This window comes from Crinia signifera, chromosome 6, assembly GCF_055691185.1.
Source record: "Crinia signifera chromosome 6, ASM5569118v1, whole genome shotgun sequence".
Lineage (NCBI taxonomy): Eukaryota > Metazoa > Chordata > Amphibia > Anura > Myobatrachidae > Crinia > Crinia signifera.
Genome location: NC_139222.1, coordinates 39,056,984 through 39,071,947, shown reverse-complemented (window position 1 = coordinate 39,071,947; position 14,964 = coordinate 39,056,984). Strand labels below are relative to the sequence as shown.

The 14,964-nt window shown below is 45.6% G+C and overlaps 1 protein-coding gene across 1 annotated transcript; it reads left to right on the top strand.

Moving 5' to 3' along the window:
* LOC146007576 (zinc finger MYM-type protein 1-like) lies at positions 1-14,062 on the top strand. Its single transcript, XM_083146037.1, has 9 exons — positions 1-199; positions 2,950-3,091; positions 4,724-4,832; positions 6,688-6,785; positions 6,945-7,056; positions 8,503-8,604; positions 8,741-8,838; positions 8,960-9,071; positions 11,840-14,062. The coding sequence occupies exons 3-9, from the start codon at positions 4,733-4,735 to the stop codon at positions 14,011-14,013; spliced, it is 2,796 nt and encodes a 931-aa protein (XP_083002163.1). The 5' UTR covers positions 1-199; positions 2,950-3,091; positions 4,724-4,732; the 3' UTR covers positions 14,014-14,062.
* The last annotated feature ends 902 nt before the right edge of the window (positions 14,063-14,964 follow it).

Here is a 14,964-nt window from a genome sequence, read left to right as displayed (position 1 = left end):
AAAATAATGGTCCCCTGTGCAAGGGGTGGCGGCGGCCATGTTCCCGAAGACCAAAAACTAAATTCATAGGTAGCAGCGTGGCTGGCTCACGGGGCAGCAGCCCTGATATTACCTGCTTGTGGCTCTCATATTTTCGGTCACAGCAGCTAGGTTAGAAAGGGGGTGGGCAGGGAGGAGAGCTTGTTGTGCCTGGCAGCAGGTAAGCGTGATTATTATAGAGCTGGAGCAGCCTGTGTTGTCCTGTTTTAATTTTTAATATCATACATGGGAGCAGTCTTTCTTGCCTTGTTATTATTGTACAGGGGGAGCAGCATGTGGTTTCCCATTATTATTATTATTATTATACATGGGAGAAACCTGTGGTGGTGTTTATTGTACAGGGGAACAGCTTATGGTGTCATGTTGTTGTTGTTGTTGTTGTTATACAGGGGGAGCAGCCTGTGGTGTAAATTTATTACTTTTATACAGGGGGAGCAGCCTATAGTGTCCTGTTATTACTATTCTACAGGGACAGCAGTCTGTTATTAATATTCTATAGGGGCAGCAGCCTGTGGTGTCCCGTTATTACTATGATGCAGGGGGAGCAGCCTGTGGTGTCCCGTTATTACTATGATACAGGGGGAGCAGCCAGTGGTGTCCTGTTATTACTATTATACAGAGGAAGCCACCTGTGGTGTCCTGTTATTACTATTTTACAGGTGCATCAGTCTGTGGTGTCCTGTTATTACTATTATACATGGGGAGCAGCCAGTGGTGTCCTGTTAGTACTATTCTACAGGTGGAGCATTCTGTGGTGTCCTGTTATTACTATTATACATGGGGGAGCAGTCTGTGGTGTCCTGTTATTACTATTATACAGGGGGAGCAGTCTGTGGTGTCCTGTTATTATTATTATACAGGGGGAGCAGTCTGTAGTATGTCATGTTATTACTGTCATAGAGGGGCAGCAGCCAGTGGTGTCCTGGTTGTGTTTGTTGTTAATAGTATACAGGGGGAGCAGTCTGTGGTGTCCTGTTATTAATATTATACAGGGGGAGCAGTCTGTGGTGTCCTGTTATTACTATTATACAGGGGGAGCAGTCTGTGGTATGTCATGTTATTACTGTCATAGAGGGGCAGCAGCCAGTGGTGTCCTGGTTGTGTTTGTTGTTAAAAGTATACAGGGGGAGTAGTCTTTGGTGTCTTATTATTATTTTTATACAGAGGTAGAGGCCTATGGTGTCCTGTTATTACTATTGTGCATAATTATTTGTATACAGGTGAGCCAGTCTTTTTTTTTGTAAAGCTTTACATTTTTAAAATGACTAAATTAGTAATATCTTTTAATATCTTTCAAAAACATATTATTATTTTAGTAAAGAAGCCATGTAGCATTATCCTGCCACCCTTGCAGTTCTCCCTGTATGACCCCCCCCCCCTATAATTTTAATGCCTCTGTTATATTTTCCTATCACCCCTTTAGACATTGAACAACCCTGTATTATCCTCTGCCCCATTTGCCATAGATGTCTAAAGTAGCATTACCCCCCCCCCCCATACCAATAGCCCAGAGCCATTTGCCTCTATCACCCTCACCCTTCTATATATGCAGAGCAGAGTGTATCTATATGTACCTTTCCAGAGTCCAGCATTGCCCCTTGAGAGATGGCTTCCGTGCTGGCAACTCCCTACTAACCCCTCTATCCAGTAAGCACCCAGGGGAAGATGTACGAAGCAGTGATAAGTAGGGATGGCCATCGACCATTAATGATTCAAAATCATTGGTGGTTTATGGCCGATGTTGAACATTTTTGCCATTGATGGTGGAGAACCAGATGGTTTCCGTCCATCGATGGCATAGCAAAACCAATGTTTTGCTTTTGCTTTTTTATTCAAAGTGACGAAACACTGAGCATAGCTCCGCCCCTGGCACCCGTGAAGCTCCACCCTCACATTCTGATTGGCCCATGGGCCAGTCAGTCAAACAAAATGGATGACCATCGATAGGTAAAGGGTGTCTCCTCTTCTTCGCCTCCGAATAGGGCTCATGTTACTGACAAACTCCACATTATGCCCTTCTCCTTTCTTTTTCCCCGGCACCACTCAGCCACGTGGGGGTTATTTTCACCCAGAAAAAGGAATAGAGAGAAGTTTCCAAGATAGTGTAGTATTTATTAATAAAATATGCACAGCATAAAAAGACATAAAATATATGTGAGCAAGTAGATAAAATGCCAGGTTGTAGACAGGTCAAATAAGAGGACAATTGCCCTCATGGTTGGAGAACTGGATGTAAACAGCTCTCATAAGAGCAAAGGGTAATCACAGGTCGGCGTGGGTCCCGGTATCCTTCATCCGACTTTCCAGATCATTGAAGGTCTGCCATCTGTACTGCAAACTTCCAGCTTCCACCAACGCGTTTCAACCTCCTCTGAGGTCCACCTAGTGTAAGGTATTCTGAGGCTCCACCCCTCCGTGACTCCAGTCAAAAACAATTGATGCACAATCCTTTTCTGTTAAATATATTAGGAGTGTACATTTGGATGTAGTTGTCAATATTATTTCTGGCCATTTCTGTGGGGATCTTTTGTAGAAAAAATAATTTTGTAATATACTCTCTACAGTTCCGTCCATCTTCAGCTGGCAGCTGATCTAAGTCCTTTATATTCGTTTGGTTGCTAGTCCAACGTCAACTTGCTGCTTGTACTTCACTATTCACTGCTTGTGATTCTACCTTGTGGCTGACCGTCTACCATGGGTACAGAATGTTGGTCCCTCTAAATGTAAAAGGGGCCGCGGGAGAGCAAATTCATATACCCTGCTCTCCTGTATACAGGAAATTGTTATATAGGTTAGCAGTAGTATCTAAAATACTGTTCTTGTATATTGCAGAATTCGTCCTTAAAAGTAACTTTTCAAAATATATGGATTCAGATTTTTCTCTTTATTTATGTCTCCCTTATTACACAGGATTACGCAGTAGCGAAGAAGACATCCGGTGAACGTGATACCATCCAATACAGAGCCCCCACCTCACACACTGATACATGAGAGACACCATGAGCAGAAGATCCTGGAACTCGCCAAGATCATTCAGCTGCTGACTGGAGAGGTGACTGCTGGGAATGGGACATTGTACAGAAACACTGGTGGATGTGACCGGAGAGGGGACTGCTGGGAATGGGACATTGTACAGAAACACCAGGGATGTGACCAGAGAGGTGACTGCTGGGAATGGGACATTGTACAGAAACACCAGGGATGTGACCAGAGAGGTGACTGCTGGGAATGGGACGTTATACAGTAACACCGGGGATGTGAACGTAGAGGTGACTACTGAGAATGGGACGCTATACAGTAATACCGGGGATGTGACCACAGAGGTGACTGCTGGGAATGGGACATTATACAGTAACACCGGGGGATGTGACCGGAGAGGTGACTACTGAGAATGGGACGTTATACAGTACCACCGGGGGATGTGACCGGAGAGGTGACTGATGGGAATGGGATGTTATACAGTAACACCGGAGGATGTGACCGGAGAGGTGACTGCTGGGAATGGGACGCTATACAGTAATACCGGGGGATGTGACCACAGAGGTGACTGCTGGGAATGGGACATTATACAGTAACACCGGGGATGTGACCACAGAGGTGACTACTGAGAATGGGACGTTATACAATACCACCGGGGGATGTGACCGGAGAGGGGACTGATGGGAATGGGATGTTATACAGTAACACCAGAGGATGTGACCAGAGAGGTGACTGCTGGTAATGGGACGCTATACAGTAACACTGGGAGATGTGACCGGAGTGGTGACTGCTGGGAATGGGACATTATACAGTAACTACTGGGAATGGGATGTTATACAGCAACACTGGGGGATGTGACCGGAGAGGTGACTGCTGGGAATGGGACGTTATACAGTAACACTGGGGGATGTAACCAGATGGGTAACTGCTGGGAATGGGACATTATACAGTAACTACTGGAAATGGGATGTTATACAGTAACACTGGGGGATGTGACTAGAGAGGTGACTGCTGGGAATGGGACATTATACAGTAACACCGGGGGATGTGACCGGAGAGGTGACTGCTGGGAATGGGACATTATACAGTAACACCAGGGGATGTGACCGGAGAGGTGACTGCTGGGAATGGGACATTATACAGTAACACCGGGGGATGTGACCGGAGAGGTGCCTGCTGGGAATGGGACATTATACAGTTACCAGGGGACATGTCTGGGTGATGACTGTATCATTGTGTGTGTCAGGTTCCTATAAGGTGTCAGGATGTCTCTGTCTATCTCTCCATGGAGGAGGGGGAGTATATAGAGACACACAGGGCTCTGTACAAGGATTTGATGACATAAATTAATATAGACACAAAAAACCTTGAAAAACAAATGTCGACTGTGTTCATGTCGACCTTTGCTATATCGAACTGCTTGTGTCAAACTTTTGTACCTGTCGGCCTAAGCCGTGTTGACCTTTTTAGGTTGTCGACATTTGGCCTGTTGACCTATTGAGTGTCGACCTTAATAGGGTTCTCACTGTCAGCCTGATTCATGGTTATTTAGAAGGGGCGGAATTCGGAGCCGTTCCGATGGTGGGGCATCTGCGCCTGCGCATATTGCATCTGTACGATCTGTATAAATGCTGTGTGTGTGTGTGTGTGTGCGTTATGTGTGTGTGTGTGTGCGTGCGCGTTATATACTGATTTTCTTATTTAGGGTGAAGGTATGACTAATATTAAAGTAGAAGATATGGAGGAGGAAGAGATGTATGTGACGGGTGACCAGCAGTGTAAGATGGAGGAAATCCCTACAGGTATCAGCACAGGTGAGCAATAATCCAAATGATCCCTTATCCAAAATGCTCGGGACCAGAAGAATTTTGGATTCTTTTGTATTTCGGAATATTTTTATATTAATAATAGGGGATACTTAGTATATGCTGTACAAACACATGAAGTACACACACACATATATTTTATTTGTGCATGAAACAAGGTTTTAAGACAGGATACAAACTTTGGGGCCCATTTATCATGAACGCATTTACAATGCGATCTGGGCGGAATATTACCGATCATATCGGGGGAATGTATCAATTTGAAGGGTGCAGGGACAGGGCTCCGAAAGGAGCCCGTCCCTGCGAAGCCCAAACCCGGAAGGCGGGGGGTCTGCGCATGTGCGGTTATGCGCGGACCCCCGTGCGATGTGTAGCCATAGGCTACAATGGGCTATCGCCATATCTGAATGGCGATAGCCCAGGGGTGTGAAACCTATGGGGAATGCGGCCGGCGGTGCTGCAGGGAGGATCGCAGCAGGGATCGGAGATTCCTGCTGTGGTCCCCCTATGATACATTTAGGGGATACTTAGTATTTGCGGTGAAACCCCAAAAACTTGCGTTTTCGGGGATTTAGCCGCAAATATGGTTTGATAAATGGGCCCCTTTATTTCATATCTCAGGCACTGACCTTGAATGCCAAACAATCATTTTTTTGCACATATTTAGTGCCAGTTACATATCATGTCCCCGGTAGTGCCAGTTACATATCATGTCCCCGGTAGTGCCAGTTACATATCATGTCCTCTGTAGTGCCAGTTACATATCATGTCCTCGGTACTGCCAGTTACATATCATGTCCTCGGTACTGCCAGTTACATATCATGTCCTCGGTACTGCCAGTTACATATCATGTCCTCGGTACTGCCAGTTACATATCATGTCCCCGGTAGTGCCAGTTACAGATCATGTCCCCGGTAGTGCCAGTTACAGATCATGTCCCCGGTAGTGCCAGTTACAGATCATGTCCCCGGTAGTGCCAGTTACAGATCATGTCCCCGGTAGTGCCAGTTACAGATCATGTCCCCGGTAGTGCCAGTTACAGATCATGTCCTCGGTAGTGCCAGTAACAGATCATGTCCTCGGTAGTGCCAGTTACAGATCATATCCTCGGTAGTGCCAGTTACAGATCATGTCCCCGTCCCCAGTAGTGCCAGTTACAGATCATATCCCCGTCCCCAGTAGTGCCAGTTACAGATCATATCCCCAGTAGTGCCAGTTACAGATCATGTCCCCAGTAGTGCCAGTTACATATCATGTCCCCAGTAGTGCCAGTTACATATCATGTCCCCAGTAGTGCCAGTTACATATCATGTCCCCAGTAGTGCCAGTTACATATCATGTCCCCAGTAGTGCCAGTTACATATCATGTCCCCGTCCCCAGTAGCGCCAGTTACATATCATGTCCCCAGTAGCGCCAGTTACATATCATATCCCCAGTAGTGCCAGTTACATATCATGTCCCCAGTAGTGCCAGTTACATATCATGTCCCCAGTAGTGCCAGTTACATATCATGTCCTCAGTAGTGCCAGTTACATATCATGTCCCCAGTAGTGCCAGTTACATATCATGTCCCCAGTAGTGCCAGTTACATATCATGTCCCCAGTAGTGCCAGTTACATATCATGTCCCCAGTAGTGCCAGTTACATATCATGTCCCCAGTAGTGCCAGTTACATATCATGTCCCCAGTAGTGCCAGTTACAGATCATATCCCTAGTAGTGCCAGTTACAGATCATATCCCTAGTAGTGTACATTTTACTATAGCAGCCTTTGCTGTCATTGTAATGAGTCAAGTTCTGATCGCCAAATAGGACCAATGTGTCATTGTTTCTCTCCTACAGATGATCCCAGTAACAGGAATACCCCAGAGAGATGTCCCCGCCCTCTGTATTCCCAGGACCACACAGAGGAGAATCACAGGACCCCACAGAACGATCAGGTAGAGGGGATTTTGAGTCTCACCAAATACAGAAGTGACTTAGCTGATCTGTAGAGCGGCTGTGGGTGTCTTATACACTGATATTATACTGTTTAATATAAAGTAATAAAAATCCCACTCTGCTAAAGTGTCATTTTATTGTTTGTTTGGGCTATTTAGGGTGAAATTGTGACTGATATTAAAGTAGAAGGTATAGAAGAAGGAGAAGAGATGTGTATGAGGGGTGGTGAGCAGTGTAAGGAGGAGGAAACCCCTACAGGTATCCGCACAGGTGAGCAATGACCAGTGTATTATGTGTAGCACACTACATAGGTACAAGGTGTGTGTGTAGTAATGGTGTAACTTGACTTGTCCGAAGTAGGCCTATACTCACACCTGCTACTATATGACAGGCTAGGTAGGACAAGAAGGCAGTATGTCACTGGATGAGTCTGTGCCCACAGTAAGTACAAGCACATAGAATCAGTGTTATTGAGAAGGACATTATAGACATACAAAGAATGGAGCACAGCTATGTATGTACTTATGGGAGAACAGGGGGGAACCCGGCACTGCCTCTGATGCTTTTCTGTATTTTCACTTCAACAGTTACTCTTCTACACCCTCCTTTTGTTATCATACTGTTGCAGATTCCTACTGTATGATTCATTGTTTTATTTTTGTTTAATATGATTTTTTTTATGTGAACCTGTATACCCTGATTTCATTGGTGGGAGACAACTATGAGATGTGCTGAGACACTTTGGGTCAGGTGTATGAAGCAGTGGCAAGGGAGGAGTGGCCCATGGCAACCAATCAGCACTGAAATAACATCTATAATTTGCATAATATAAAATTATACAGAGCAGATGATTGGTTGCCATGGGCCACTTCTCCTCCCTTGTCACCGCTTCATACATCTACCCCTTTGTTCCAGTGGCTGAACTATAAAGAGACTGCCTAGCACAAATCCACGCTCACCCTGACTACCCGGGAGATCAGCCTGCCCTCAGCTCTGGACTGCTCTCTCTCTCTCTCTCTGTCTGGCTTCTTCCTATGCCTCTGCTCAAGGCCTCCTAGTGGATAACACCTCTGACATCTATAGCATCATTTGAACAGTGCCATCTTCCCTCTTTTCTGGTTCCGGTTAATAGATCTATTGAGTCTGGATAGACACACTGTCAATAGGTCTACCTTAAAAGGTCGACAGGGTGAAGAGGTCAACATGCAATAGACACTGTCAACGTGCCGTACAGTGACCCGGGTCATGGTGCAGCATGAAATGTCCTTCCAAAAACTCCTGGGTCCGGCAATCCGACCCGAGTTAAAAGAAGGCATTTACCCGGGTCGGACCCGGGTTGCTGGCCAGTGTGAATCTGTCACCCCACTCGAGTGACCGGGGTCCCATTCACAGGAGGCAGCTGCAGATCCAAGCACTGTGTTTTAAATTTGTAAATAATATTCTAGGGCAGTGGTTCTCAAACTCGGTCCTCAGGACCCCGCACAGTTCACGTTTTCCAGGTCACCTGACAGGTGCACTGGTTACTGACTGACACATTTTAAAAGATCCACAGGTGGAGCTAATTATTCCACTGGATTCTGTGAGGAGACCTGCAAAACATGAACTGTGTGGGGTCCTGAGGACCGAGTTTGGGAACCTGTGGTCTAGGGTTAGTATAGCACATTAAGATGCCGTTTAAGTGTCATTTTATTGTTTGTTTTTATTTATTGTGTGAAGGCTTGACTGATATTAAGGTAAAGGATAAAGTGGAAGAAGAGATACATATGATGGATGATCAGCAGTGTAAGGAGGAGGAAATCCCTACAGATATCTGCACAAGTGAGTAATAATCACTTATTATAGAACACCGTTATATATTCTCCTTGCTCAGTAACTATACCAATCTCTTACTGGATCACAGGAAACTCTCATTATAATGAGAACAATATATTCAGCAACTGTGTGTCTCTTACAGATGGTCCCAGTGACAGAGATACCGCAGAGAGATGTCCCCATCCCCTTTATTCTCAGGACTGTACAGAAGAGAATCACAGGACCCCATTGGTTGGTCAGGTAGATGGCATTCCACCTAGAGAACTCCTGTGGGTCTAATCCTGACAATATTCTGTATAATCCCCATTGGTCAAACCAGGCACTATTGATGTGTTATTTTATTGTTTTGTGGGGTATTTAGGGGGACGGTCTGGCTGATACTAAGGCAAAAGATATGGAGGTAACAGCAGAGACTCATGTGAGTGGTGACCAGCAGTGTAAGGAGAAGGAAATCCCTACAGATATCAGCACAGGTGAGTTCTAACCACTCATTGCCTCTATATTTGTGGCCTTCCTACCCTCTTAGCGATTGTCTGTAACATAGTAGCTGGCCTCCAGCCAATCTGCGGCTCTCCATCTGTTGTGCAACTACAGGTCCCAGCACGCCTTGCCACAATTTTGATATTAGAGAATGCTGAAACTGTAGCAATGCATGCTGGGATGTGTAGTTTCACAAACACTGGTGAGCTGAGGGTTGGCCGGGCCTGGTCTAGGGAGTGTGCTCTTTTACTGCAGTTTCCCATGCACCAAAAGGAAGTGTAATAGTTTTTTTTAATAGTGACTTATCCCCGTACACGCCCATTCACATGTGGGTGGTGACTTATCCCCGTACACGCCCATTCACATGTGGGTGGATGGGTGAAAAATCATTCAATGGTCACCAAGCATCAAGTTTTTTTTTTAATTTTTTTACCTGTTCGTAAATAAAAGTTTTATTTACAAAGAACGGGGTGGACGCTGACGTCATGTGACGTCGGAACAGTGCAAAACTAAATTTTGTGCGTGACTGAAGATTTGCGCTAAACGCAGCTATGAATAGTCTCTGGAACTCAATAGGACCTACACCAAAGGCCCTTGAAGTTGAACAAATGGAAGAAAGGTTTTGAGATCCAGAAACTGTACACAGCGCTAAGACTAAATACAAAATATATAATGTGAATAAAAAGTGAACAAATCAATGTGCACAAAGACAAGATCAGGAGTACTTCCCTTTCGTATATCTCAATGGATGAATGGTAAGTGTATCAGTCCCTTGAGAGAATTCTTTAAGATGTGAAGTCCGTGTTTTTCATACGTCTCTCAAAAAGGTCATAGAAAATGAAAAAAATATGTTGTGTGAACAAATGAAATACAATAAAAAATATGAAAATATGATAAAGTTCAAAAAGTGCTTTGGAATTGAGGTGTTCTTATTTTGCACGGGTATCTATGGGGAATTTGTTTCTCCCAGATTATATGTCTAGCAGGAGGTCTGCTCCAGGGGCGTACCTCTACTCACATAAACATTATATGTTTTAATCCCATAAAGGTATCTTTCTCAAAGCCCTTCTATTTCTGGCTGGAAGGATAGATAAGCGTACCCCCACTCACTGGTTACTAGGTGGGGTAACTCTCATCAAGGTATCTTTCGTAAAGGTTTTTCTCAAAGTTATATTTCAGACAATAAATATGTATTGGCGTTCCCCCACTCACATCCAAGATGGTAAATGGAAACACATAGAGGTATCTTTTTGTTAGAAAGTCAAGATGGCGATTCAGAAAGAATGGCGTACCACACTCACGGTGTTTTAGAATGGAGCCAGACGCATCAAGGTTTCTTTGTGATATCAGAAAAAGGCCTTTGTGTTTTTCCAAAAAAAGGGGTCTCTCAATGTAGATTATTTTGGGAACCCAAAAAACAAGGAGAATGGTAGGTAGACTAGAAAGCTTTAATTTTACAAAATGTCCATAGTTGGACTCCTGATCTTGTCTTTGTGCACATTGATTTGTTCACTTTTTATTCACATTATATTTTTTGTATTTAGTCTTAGCGCTGTGTACCGTTTCTGGATCTCAAAACCTTTCTGTCATGTGACGTCAGCCACCCACCCCGTGCAGGCTTCGGCACGCCTGCGTTCACACGGGGACACCCAACAGTTTTCTGGACGCACCCACCGTTTTTGTGGGCACGCACAGAAAATTCCGGGCGTCCCCATGTGTCAGCCCCCTGTCCTCCTCCTTCCTGCCCCTTTGTGCTAATGCGTTTGCACAGCAGCGCTGCACATACGTATATTTGCGTATGCGCAGAGCCTCATCATCGGTCCCCTGTTGAATAAGGCCCATCGTGCTTTAATGCACTATAAATATTGCCAAGGCGGAATGGGATCATTGGATAGACAAACATTAGGTCTACATGTCTGACGGTCGACAGGGTCATTAGGTCGACTTGGGGAAGGTCGACATGTTTTTTTTTTTTTTACCTGAATGTCGACATGGACACTAAAAAGTGCACCGTGTCCCCTCGCATGGCTCACTGCGCTCGCTATACTTCGGGCTCGGCGCACTATTTTATTCTCCCACCGCGCCCTAGTGGATGGTAGGGAATGAAATACCGCCTGTCGGCTCAAAAAAAATGTGAAAAAACCCATGTAGACCTTTTGACTGTCGACCTAACCTCATGTCGACCTTCATGCATGTCTACCTCGTGGTGTTGACCTAATGCTTGCCTAACTAGTGACCGTATCCCGCCATGGCATACAGTGGTGCTGTAAATCATCACGGCAGCGGGCGCACTGTATGGCGGATGGAATTTGCTTAAAAGCACTCGCACCTCCATAGGGTGAGGAGAAATTTCAAGCAAATTCAGCATAGCGAAGGGTGCGAGATCGGCTTCTTTCGGGTGCCATTGCCAACATTTAAACATGTTGGAACGGCACCTGAACGACATCTCGCAACCTTCGGAGCTAATTGGATCGACCCCTTTGTGACACCAACTGTCCGCTAGACATGTATATTGCCATAGAGTAACCAAGGCTAATCCAATAAAGCTATATAGATAAGGGGCACACACAATAGTCACAAAATCAGTAAGTCTATAGTGATACCCTGTCTGGTATACAATCCTCCCCTGTTCATTCTGCTCTCTACAGCTTCCAGCCATCTAATAGTAGAGCCTAGTTTATGGAACCCTTTCTGTCAGTGTTACGCCATTGTAAGCCTATACCCGCAGCCACACTGACGGACCTGTACTCTCATTTTTCAGGCCGTGCTCCGAAGACGATTGCTCTACCTGCTCGCCAGGTAACCGTGCGGATCTTCCTGACGAGCAACACAGTTCAAGGTTTGAAACTTATTCAGTTCAGCAGGCTGAAGCTTGAAGAACAATGCGAGGTGAAGCGACGCGGAAGGCCCACACCCCTGCTGGACATTAAACAGCGCTCCGTGAGCCGCAAAAAGGAGTACACCAGGAAATTCAACCCCGACATCTACAAGACTCAGGAGTGGATTTGTGGGTGTGAAGCGCAGAACGCCCTGTTCTGTTTCCCATGTCTCTTATTCGGAGGAGACGCTGCCTGGACTGAAAAAGGGATATCCGACTTGAAGATACTCCATGAGAAATGTAAAAAACACACAGCATCGGAGAAGCACATTAACAATTCATTGAACCTGGCCTTACTCGGTTCGGTCAGCGTACAGGAGCGTATCGGCGAGGCGCACAAGGAAATGATAGAGCGCCACAACGCGCAGGTGCGTAAGAACAGAGAAGTACTTTCCAAGATCATCAATTGCGTCATGTTTTGCGGAATCAACGAGTTGGCGTTATGGGGGCACGATGAAGGGATGGAAACGGAGAATTCCGGAAAGTTTATGGCGCTGGTGAAGTACACAAGCGAAATTGATTCATTGTTAACGGACCATTTGGAGAGCGCGTCCACGTGCAACTGGACATCCAAGTCTATCCAGAGCGATCTGCTGGCATGCATGCTAGATGTGTACAGGGATTATGTGTTGGAGGAAATCATGCAGGTGGAATTTATCGGTCTGATGGCAGATGAGACCACAGACGTCACGGATATCTTCCAGCTGGCACTCGTTCTCCGTTACTGTGACAAAAACGGGAACCCCGTTGAAAGGTTCTGGGGTTTCTTCGTTCCAGCCGGGCAGGATGCGAATGCCATATCGGAGTGTGTTCTAAGTCAGCTGGACCTCATTCTGAAAAGCGAGAAACACAAGCTGATAGGACAGAGCTACGACGGAGCGGCCGCGATGAGCGCTGCGATGAACGGGGTGCAGGTCAAAGTCAAAGAATTGTACAAAAACGCACACTTTGTACACTGTTCTGAACAACCACTAAGTGTGACCATGGAGCGGGCAATGCGCCAGAACACAAGAGCCAGAATCTTTTTTGCAAATTTGTCTGCCGTTCCGGACTTCTTTTCTAGATCTCCTCACAGATCGTCCGTCCTCAATTCTTGCATCGCAAAGAGAATGCCGAGTCCCGGGCAAACGAGATGGAATTCCAGATCGCCGACGGTGAATGTCGTGCATGAAAGGAAAGAGGCATTTATGGAGTGTTTCCAGACACTTGCGGAATCGGAGACTTCCAGCAACTCTACAATCCGTGAGGCCTCCGCACTCGTTCACAATCTCGGCGACACAGAATTCAATTTTTGGCTCGACTTTTTTCACAAGGTCATGCCACACGTTGGCATCCTGTGCAGACAAATGCAAATGCGAAGGACGGACGTGAATAGTGCCCGGAAACATGTTGCGCACTTTGTGAATGCAGTGAATGGCATTAAAGCTGCAATTGGAGAAAACGCCGGAGAAACGGAAACAGACAGACAGACGAAACGACGGCATTTGCAAGAGAGCGAAACACGGACTGCTGCTGCGAAAGAACTCTGCGATGTCCTCATCACCCACGCCCACACTCGTTTCCAGTTCACACAGCATCTGCAAGTATCGGCTCTCCTGTGCGCACAAAACTTTGTCAAATTCAGGCAATCTTTTCCGAAGAAAGAACTAGGAGAGTGTGTGGAGATCTTCCCCTTCTTTGACAAGGAGAAATTGCGCACGGAGCTGTCTGTCCTGTATTTGCGGAAGGAGTTCAAAGATCTTGATGGCGCAGTCCCGTTGCTGCAGTTCCTGCTAATGAACAATCTGCAGTCTTCATTTAGCGAAGTGGTAAAGCTGCTACGAATAGCCGTCACGCTCCCTTTTGCGGCGGCCACGCCGGAAGGTTCTTTCTCGTGCTTAAAGAGAATAAAGACTTACTTACAAAACACTATGAAAGAAGAGAGACTTTCAGCTCTTGCGGTGTTGTCTATAGAAAAGTCTGTGGTGAGGAAAAATATACCCGATTTCAATAATAGAGTCATTGAAAAATATTCTATGTACAAGTCTATACGTACGGAGCTGATATGTAAATATTAAACTGTTCAGTCCACTACGTTTTTTAGAATTAAATATTTTTTTTTCTGTTTTTAGAATATTTTTTTTTTATTACAACTGCATTCCATACTTATTCTGATTTAAGGTAGATTGTATAGTGTTTTCCAGCTACTGCTAGTTGCACTCGGTACATCAGATAGATAGATAGATATAGATATATAGTGTTTCTAGCACAGCGTGGTCTGTATTTCAGCACTGATATGCAGCCCAGACCTGTGCTATATGAAATACAAAGCAGTCTTGCAGGGATATGCTAAGCTACTGGATGGCCCTATTTAGATTAATGTCTAATACATATATTTAGTGCAAAATATGCAAAAGAAATAATAATAGCTGTATAAAGTAATATGAAAAAAATAATTTAATATATTTTTTTCTAAATGCAAAATAAAACTATCACACATGGACGGGAGATACGTACAGGGCATCACACACACAAAGGGGTATGGGCTGTACACTGTCACACACAGCGTCTGGGAGGGGGAGGTAAGTACAGGGGTCACACATATGGGGGTACGGGGGGGGGGGTACACTGTCACACACGGCGTCTGGGAGGGGAGGTAAGTACAGAGGGTCACACTTATGGGGGGTACACTGTCTTACATGATTGGAAGGGTCACACACAAGGATAGGGGGTGCACACTGTTAGACACAGCTGAGAGGGGTTACTGGGTGTCTCACATACACACACAATTGGGTAGCAGATGTGTACCTGCAGCAATCAGGCAGCCAACTCTGCCTACAGCCAGCCAGCAGAGGGAGAGACAAATAGAGCAGTGAGCACAACAGTCAGCCACAGGTCTCTGTTGGGGGCGGGCACTTCATGGCATTAAGCCCCACCCCCAAAATGATTGAGAATCGCGGCACGGATGGGAGCCGGACAGGCTGGGGAAACTTTGCCGAAGGGTGAGGGAACACTCTGCTACATCCTCT

What these genes read in the sequence shown, in the direction of transcription:
- LOC146007576 (XM_083146037.1), top strand. Translation starts at nt 4,733, where the DNA reads ATGACTAATATTAAAGTAGAAGATATGGAGGAGGAAGAGATGTATGTG. An exon ending in GGACCCCACAGAACGATCAG is followed by an intron (nt 6,786 to 6,944) that starts GTAGAGGGGATT and finishes TGGGCTATTTAG; the next exon opens with GGTGAAATTGTGACTGATAT. An exon ending in CCCTACAGATATCAGCACAG is followed by an intron (nt 9,072 to 11,839) that starts GTGAGTTCTAAC and finishes CTCATTTTTCAG; the next exon opens with GCCGTGCTCCGAAGACGATT.